Here is an 8979-nt window from a genome sequence, read left to right as displayed (position 1 = left end):
TATTTTCTTACCTCTTGAGAAACAGAACATTGTCTTCTGTACACATCCAATTGTCATAATAAAAGAGATCCAACTCTTGCCACAGAGTCAACAACTCATTGTAATAAGCAGTTACACTTCTGTCACCTTGTTTCGCATGCCATAACTTTGATTTTAATCCAAAAATTTGGGAGGAGTTTTGAATATCAGAATAGGTAAGGCTTAAGTATTCCAGTTTTCATATAGCTTACTAGCCATGCAATAATCAAGGAGCTTTCAGACTTCCATTGTTTGTAACGAGGGTCGCTGTTGTCGATTCAGCTACTGCTCTTGTTAAGAATCCAAGCTTCCCTTTACTATTCAATATCAAACGAACGGTTTGAGACCATTCATTATAGTTATTTCCATTCCCTTTAGGAATATTGACCTTGAGGGAGTATGAGAAACCCTCTTGGTCATTGCCGCCATTACTACCGATATTTGTCAAAACCAATGTTTCATCTTGTATGCCATCTCCGCGGCCACCACCATTTCCGCAATCGATGCCTGACTCAGATTGTGGTTTTTCGCGGCGGTTGGATCCAATGAAGGTGTGTGTTGGGGAAGGCCACTTATTATTGTTATTTGTCATAGGAGGCTAAACGGGTATGTGAAGCGGGTCGGATAAGAAAATGGGTCGAACAGAACCCCACTAATTGAGGAAAGCATTACAATAAAGCCTAACCTAATGCTCTTGATACCATATTGGAGATAATAGATAAAATGCTATTATGTTTTATTCGTTAACCAAATGTTAGTTTATATAGTAAGAATACATCAAATAGACTTAATTCTCTTATTAATGGAGAATAAAAATAAATAAATAAAAATAAACTGAACAATCAAACATGGAAATAAATTATTTTCCAAGAGAGACTAGTAGCTCCCGAAGATTTCATGATTGTTTTTGCTTATTTGAGTATAATAAGTTTCTGCAATATAGTATATATAAAAAAGTGTCTCGTTGTATATAACTGATTCCAACACTATTTAGATACCAAAACTTTCTAATCTTGAATCACATTTAAGACTACCTATCCAAAACCCTTCGGTGTGAGTTGGTTTTGGTTGAAAATTAAGTGCAGAAGACAAGCAGTTTGTGGCAATTAGCCATACACATAAGATGTAACTTTCTTTCCTTTGATAAATATACTCGTATGCACTCTATCAATATAAATAAAACATGTACATTAGATTCTGAAACCGTATATGTTAACTCCTCATACTTCGTCTAAGTCCTTTAAGATACCCTTTATCAGCATTGGTGAGGCGAGTTTGGAATTCTGCCCACTCACTCTTGCATCTCGTTTTGACCTGATTTACAAAAACAAAAATCACAAACTCTGTTACTATACCATAAAAATTTCACATGTAGTACATCAGAAAAAAAGATTTTATATATTAACGCTATGAATAGAGAGAATTGTGACAGTAGTATGGTTTCCGTGTCAAATAAACATACCGCAATATATTTATCTTTTCCATGATCAGATTCTCCCTGAAAATTGTACATATATATCTTAGTATTAATTTTAATGAAAAATTGCAGGTTGAAAGCACAATAAATTTAGTATTTTATATTAGAGAAAATATGTGGCAGTAAATATCTTGTAAGTTAGGGATAATGACTAACCTGGTTTCCAAGAGTAGGAATTGTTTGATGAACAATCCATTGTTCATCAACCACGCCAATTTTTTCATGTGCTGGCTGCATAAACACAAACAAAAAGTAAGGTATTGAAGGGACCAGAAACTAACCTACGTTTAGAATAGAACAATTCAGTGACCTGTGCACATCTTCTGAGAGCGAAATCTAATCCCCATCCATGCACTAAATCATTCTACGAGCATATGATTGTAAGTTCATCAGCCAATTAAAAAGTTTGGATACAGAAAAACAAATTGCCAGGTTAACAACCAACCTGTGCCTTGAAAATCAAAACATACCTGAATCATATGCCACACGCAGAGCCAAGCTCTTCGAGAAAAGACGGGTGCCATAATTTCCACAAATCTAAAAAAAAACAGAAGGAATTGTAACCATGTTAACTGAAAGAAAATAAAGTATGTAGACAAAGTCATAAGTTACAATTCAACATTGCATCACAGAAGAAGAAAGAGCTTACGCGGCACAAGGAGGCAAATTTGGATCATTACACCTGCCTGGTCTCTCTTCTGTATATCTTTTCACCAATAGATACATAAAGATGTTTAAGAGATCATTCAAAAGCATGACAAAGGGAAACTTGATAGAAAAAGGATTGAAATTAGAGAGGAAGGTCAAAGGCGTACTTGTGAACTTCTCCATCATCCTTCTTCTTTGTCATCTCCCACGTGAATCCACTGTTAGCCCCTAGTCCAGGTTGTGATATCTCCAACCCATGTTTTTCAACCAATTCAATATACCTGGTACATAAAATACAGTTAAGTTAACTAAAAGTTACATTCAAAGAAAAATATGAACAGAACTGAACAGATAAGAAAAAGGAAGATACCTGTCTCCATTGAAGTGTTCCAATCCAAGATCTTCATCCCATATAAAGATGAATTCATACGCTGACACAATATCAGGGTGCAAAAACCTTTTAGCATACCACCTGCATAAAATTAAACAATAAAGGTAAAAATTTTATTAAGGAAATAATGATTTCAACACTCAAAATGATTATCAACTATTTTCTTATTCTTTTGTTGATACAAAAAAAAACTCATTAAATTATAAACTGCTTCAAGAATCCTTAGTGACAAACCAAAGACTGTAAATTGCAGACCATAAGTCGAGGGCGAAGGGGAAGAAAAGAACAGATGAAAAAAAATACCATTTGGTTTGTTTCCGAGCACTAATATGAATTGCATTCTTTGACCATTCGTATTGATCCCATTCAGTTGTACGTCCATCATAATGAAAAAGCAAAATCGCAAATTCATCGGAGAACTATAGAACAATATGATGATAGTTGGTACTTTGAAGACAATATGAAAGGTTGAAAAATAACATCAGATATGTAAACATAGTCCATCTCTATAACCTTTTGTACCGCGGCATCAATATTTTTTCTCTGAGCATATCCAACCGTGAATGTTACTAAATACTTTGGCTTTTTCTTCAGATCCTGTAGAATTTTGGGTGTCATAGTTAGCCCGATCATTAACAAGACATTCAATAAATTAACTGCAAAACTCAATAAGTGGTACGTTTCAAACTCATCTTACACTACTTTTTTCATCTTTTTCAAAAAGTATCTAATTTAGTATTTTACCTGCATAGTAAATAACTAGCACAGATCATACCTCACTAGGCTCACCCCATAGTCTGCGCAAATACAAATCAGATTCTGATACAACAATTCCTGCGGGTAGTGATTCTGCTCCGGGAGGATTGGTTGAAACAAACATCTGCAGAAGTAACAGTTTTTAATCAGAGTCGACAAATTTTTTCTAATTATCTTGATAATAGGTATTCCTACAAACCTGAAGCGAATATAAAAATGTAATAAATAGTGACAAACAAAATGAAATCCATAGGGGGAATGCAACATAAAACCATTATAAGAGATAAAATTACTAACACTGATTCTACAACATAGTTGAACAATAACAAAATATTAGTCCTACCTTTGGTATAACCTGAAGTGAATATAATTATGTTTTTGAGGAAAAAAAAGGTGAATAAAATAGTAGAGTAAATAAGAAGCACTACCATTGGTAATCTCATGGACCCGAGGAATTCAATACGCTTGGTTCCAGAAGATTCACTAATAAACAGAGCTTTGTCTAGATCAGCCGTAAATCTATCTATTTCAGCTATTGATACATTAAAAGAATGTCCTAAGGCTGAAGAAAAGCTAATCTGCAAAATTCATGAAAAGAAAAAAATGTGATGATAATACATTAAAAATGGATGTTAAATTCCCCATACATCATTGAAGATTTAAAAGTAGCAAATATTACCTTAGGAATATGCAAAGATGGAAGGGAAATACCAATGAAAACTCCAAAGGCAACTGCCATAACTGTTGTAATGATAGACCTGGTACCATCATGTGGTCTTTTCACCGTACTGCAGAGGTAATAACAAACTAAACTAATAATGAATTTCTATGATTATACAGAAAAAAAGATTCCAAATTATTAGAGAAATTATATTGACATAAATATTAGACATCAATTTGATGATTAAGGCGGTTTAAATATGATTAATTGATGTTTAACAAAATAACATTGTGAGCAGTTCATTATTCATCCACTAAACACAACTAACAACGATTTTTTTTATAAAGGAGAAGGCTGAAGCTCAAAAAGAGAAATTACACATACACCAGTCTAGAGATGGTCATCCCCATAACATCTTCATTTAACAAAATCCTAATATGATCAGGAGCAACATCAAAGAAAATACTTTTAAGCTCTAATGAACATCCAACGTCAGCTAAAACATGAACACACTTATTGACTTCCCTATACGAATGAACCACCTTCACACCTCCCCACGCAGCTCTACTAAACGACAAATATTTTTCACCAAAGATTGCCCGACTATACTACTCGAAACTACACTATTTAACACCTTCACAAATCACAACCGCCATAGAATCAACATTAAGCTCTTCTCTATAGCCTCTTAGTATATACTTCAAACCTTTAAAAACTCCCCATAACAATGATTTTAATATCAAAAACCATAAGTATAATAATCAGATATGCATATATCAGATAAACTAACCATTCAATTATGTTAAAACATACATGATATTCAATAATTACGATTTATGATCAAATATATACTTGAAAATTATGGCTAATCATGTTTCCAATCATGACTAATTCTACTAAGTTGATGATTAATGAGTTATACCACTTTCAAATATTCATTAACCATTCATATAATGTAAGCTATTCACGTATTTAAATTATGTTAATCATCCAAGTTGATGTCGAAATTTGATAAACTTGTATGTATAAATAACAACTTCAATAATTAAGCTACAAAAACTATTCATACCTGCGTTGCATTGTTCCACACCAGTTAAGAACTTAGGATCTTCCAATATCAAGTAAGGATATTTATGTACTCTTATTCACAAACTACTCTCTCCGTTCCATAATAACTGATCTAGTTAACCAAAAAGTGAATATAAGACATAAATTAATAGAGTAGAGTGACACGGAAGCAGCGTTAATCATGGATGCATGCTTATTACGTGAGCACATACATACATACATACATGAAACCATTACGAAACTTAGGAATTTAATCTGAAAACAAAAATCAGTAAACGAAACTGAATTCACGTGACGATGATGCATTATGGATCTGCAATAAAGATACAATGTAACTGAACAAAAATGATGAAGTAAGGAAATAGTGATTCGAATTGGAACGTTGTTATTATGATGGTAAAATTGACGATAGGATTGAAATAAACGAAATTGAAGATGAAAATGTGATGGAGGATTGAAGGAATTGAGAATTTGCGTAAAAAGGAGAAGAAAAACTTACGGAATTGATGGGTGAGGAAGAAGGTAGGATTCAGGGTTGATGGAAGAAGAAGAAGAAGAGTGATCGAAAAGATGCACGTACGGTATTGGCGATTGTTGCTCCTCGAGTCTGAAAAGTGGTGAGAAAGTAAGAAGGAAAATCGTTTGATATTAAAATGAGGAAATTGCACCCGAATAGTGGTTTAATATTTGAACATTAATTTAAAATAAAAACACACTAATTTGGACATTAATTCATTGAACCGGATCTGCTACCTTTAAAGCGGGGAAGTTATCTTTGGATCAACCCACTTGTTGGATTCATGGCACAGTGTTTGGGTGTAGTTTTTGAAAAGGGGTATTGTTGATGAATGGCTTTTAAGAATTCTAAATAAAAAAATATTATATAGAAGATTAATAATTTTAATTTCCAATTTATAAATTTTTAAAATAAAAGTCAAATTTATTTTAATATCCAACATCTAAGATTCACTAACAGTATAAAATTCATTTACATTGTCAGTGTATTTCAATTAAATCATATATTAAATACATTTTAAGATTTTAAGAGTTAAATATGTCATTCTCAAACATTACTTAGCATTTTCTCTTTTCAAAATCAATTTATTTTCAAAGTCTTTTCCGAACCAAACCAAACTTTTTCCTCTATTTTATATTTATTTATCTTTTATTAATATACATTCAATCAACATATTATATTTCGCTACATTATGAAATTTGTAATCTTAATCCTATTAAACTAATTCACTTGATAGTTATATAGAGACATTAAAGATAATGATTAAGGTTTAAACCCGTGACATCCTATTTGTTTATCTTTAAAAAGGTAAATTTGAACCATCATGTTACTTGACCAAAAAAAATCATAAAATTTTTAAGTTAATAGGATGACAAAATTGAGTGATGAACTTCTATTAGATGACGCTATAAAACTAAGTGCATGTCCATTATATTCATAATATATCATGTAATATTTGTTATATTAACTTTTTAATATTATTTATTAATTTAATTTAATTTTTAATTTTATTATTTTATTATTTTAATCATAATTAATCATTCTTATTTTAAAATACTAATTTTTAATACATTATATATTACATCAACCTATTATATTTTTAGTATTTTTATAAGGTTAATAAAAGATATAATTTATAATTTGGATATTCAAAAATTGATACTAATTAAACGACATTAAATTGGATCAAACTAACTTTTTTTAACCAATCATCCTAACTCGAATCAAACTGCAAATAAATTTTTTTTTAAATGGAATGAATTTTTGACTCAAAACTGTTTAAAACCACATCAAGAAACCTTTAGTTTCATAGTAGTATGTGAGGTCAATGAAGAGTTAGATCGTAAAACGAGGCCAACATATTATAGGATGCGAACGTAAATTCTTGATTTGTCCTACAAAAATTACGAGCAAAACAGATATGACCGACGGGCCGATCCCGTTTTGCCACCCCTAACTAAATTGGACATTACTCTCCGCACTCTCAGTGGTGCTTATCCATCCTAGTGAAAATTCAATAATTCCCATAAAATTTAGAACTTAACCTCCGGACACACTAAAAAATGAAACCACAATCAAGTCTCAAACCAAGGCCAAGACAGAGCTGAAAAAATCTGGAGGTTAATATTTGTATTTTTACAGAGGTTAATATATGTATTCTTACGGAGGTTAATTTTCATGTTTTATACGGAGGTTAAGTTTCAGACCTGTTTGATTTATATAACACGTCAGACCTTCCATTTTCCTTCTTCATTTCAGAAAGTTTATTCAGAACGTAGAACAGAGCTCGTGAGCAAACTCTATTTCAATCATTTTTCAAACTTTCTCGCTACTTCTACTGCATTTCATTCATACCTAGGATATCACTCAACCCTCTACTCCACTCAAATTAATCGAGGTTTCTTATTTTTCAAGGTTTCCTACGATTTCTTATGTTTTTCATTTCCTTCCTTTTTTTTGGTTTGTGATGAATGCATTAGCTGAATAGGTTGTTTACGGTTCATTATGTTGTAATTAAAAGAATAATGGATTGATTTGTGATGCATGCATTGATATTTTTTCAAGTTTGGAGTGTAAGGTGTTTGTGTGTCCGTGTTCTGCGTTTTACAAGTTTTTGCCTAGTATGGAAGTTAACTTCTAGATTTTCTTATTTTGCACTGTTTGTTTGGTTTTGCTTATTTTGTCCCTTAGGTTTTAATTATTTTATTATGATAGGATTTTACTAGTTAATTAAAGGTAAAATTTCTAACAACCAAAAAATATTGAGATATGGTAGAATGGCTTAGCATGTTTCTGTTCAGAGGAAAAAAGCTACACCATTTCATCTAGACATTAGTTCCACTTCATTTAATGCATAAGCATCGTCTTACATAGTTCACATGTCTCCGACATTGTCCTCATAGAGACATGAGTCCCCTATTGCTGTCACAAAAGCCCTAGAAGTTCAAATTGTTCCTGATGTTTTTCCAGAAGGCCCCTTAGACACCTTATTACTTTGAATGTATGCAGACCATGCTGCTAGGCACGTGTGGGGTGGAGAAGTGATCGGTCACCATTTCCATTGAATTCCCGCCGCTAATCCGACATATTTTCATCACCTTGGTAAGATTTATGTTTGTTTTTAGTTGCATTTGAGTCAATTAGCATGTTTTGTTGGTTTGGTATTGCATTGCATTCGATTACAAGTTTATGTCAAAAAGATCTCGTTTATGCTTCGTTTGGTAGTGTCATTGTTACAGGTTTAAAAGCAAGAATGGTGAAGTTCTGGACACTCTGAAGGACAAAAATATGAAAAAACAGTAGGTCAACACGGGCACCCGTGTGCCACAACACTGCCCGTGTTGTTGATCAAGCAGAGCAGAGAGGGAGCAGAAAAACAGAGATCGACACGGGCACCTGTGTGCCACCACACGACCGTGTTGATTAAAACAGTGCATTAACACGGGCACCCGTGTGTAGGGACACGGCCCGTGTTGTTGCCACTGTAACTTATGCTGAAAATAATTAATGATGAAGAACAACACGGTCACCCGTGTGCCACCACACGGCCGTGTTGATTGGACGCAGCTTGGAAAACCTAATTTTTGCTGTGTGAACCGATTCTGCCCATTAAGGGTAGTTTGGACCTTTAGCTTGGAAGAGAGTCATCTGAAGCTATAAGAAGGCTTGGAAGAGAAAGAAGAGGACACCTTTTTACAGACGAAAGAAAACATTGCATTGGAGAAGATAGTGAATACGACGGATTTGAAGACGGCGAGATTCAAGGGCATCAACCATTGAAGATCAAACTCTCCTAATTCTTTGTAATGTCTAATCTTTACATTATGAGTTCTTTAAGTACTATGAGAGGCTAAACCCCCTGATGCTAGGGGGTGGTCCTGATGTTATCGCATGTTATGAATTTGAACAAATGATTTCTTGATTACTATGTTACGTATTTCAAT

General features: G+C 33.1%; 1 protein-coding gene across 4 annotated transcripts; it reads right to left on the bottom strand.

Annotated features, from left to right (window-relative positions):
• Positions 1-938: 938 nt before the first annotated feature.
• LOC127103271 (uncharacterized) lies at positions 939-5693 on the bottom strand. Of its 4 annotated transcripts, none has more exons than XM_051040541.1 (15): positions 5519-5693; positions 5021-5131; positions 3970-4078; positions 3719-3868; positions 3310-3414; positions 3048-3131; positions 2838-2953; positions 2514-2615; positions 2311-2424; positions 2145-2201; positions 1966-2032; positions 1806-1859; positions 1652-1722; positions 1481-1516; positions 939-1332 (listed from the first exon to the last, which is right to left on the bottom strand). In XM_051040541.1, exons 2-15 carry the CDS (start codon positions 5029-5031, stop codon positions 1239-1241), a joined length of 1170 nt encoding a protein of 389 aa, XP_050896498.1. In that variant the 5' UTR covers positions 5032-5131; positions 5519-5693; the 3' UTR covers positions 939-1238. The 4 variants fall into 4 exon arrangements, with proteins under 4 accessions (XP_050896498.1, XP_050896496.1, XP_050896497.1 ...); XM_051040539.1 differs by having other exon boundaries at positions 1652-1726; positions 5519-5692; XM_051040540.1 differs by having other exon boundaries at positions 1652-1726; positions 5021-5126; positions 5519-5692.
• Positions 5694-8979: the final 3286 nt, after the last annotated feature.

The sequence above is a fragment of the Lathyrus oleraceus genome, chromosome 7, assembly GCF_024323335.1.
Source record: "Lathyrus oleraceus cultivar Zhongwan6 chromosome 7, CAAS_Psat_ZW6_1.0, whole genome shotgun sequence".
Taxonomy (NCBI): Eukaryota; Viridiplantae; Streptophyta; class Magnoliopsida; order Fabales; family Fabaceae; genus Lathyrus; species Lathyrus oleraceus.
Note: the sequence above shows the minus strand (reverse complement) of the source record. Positions and strands in the feature narration are given on the sequence as shown.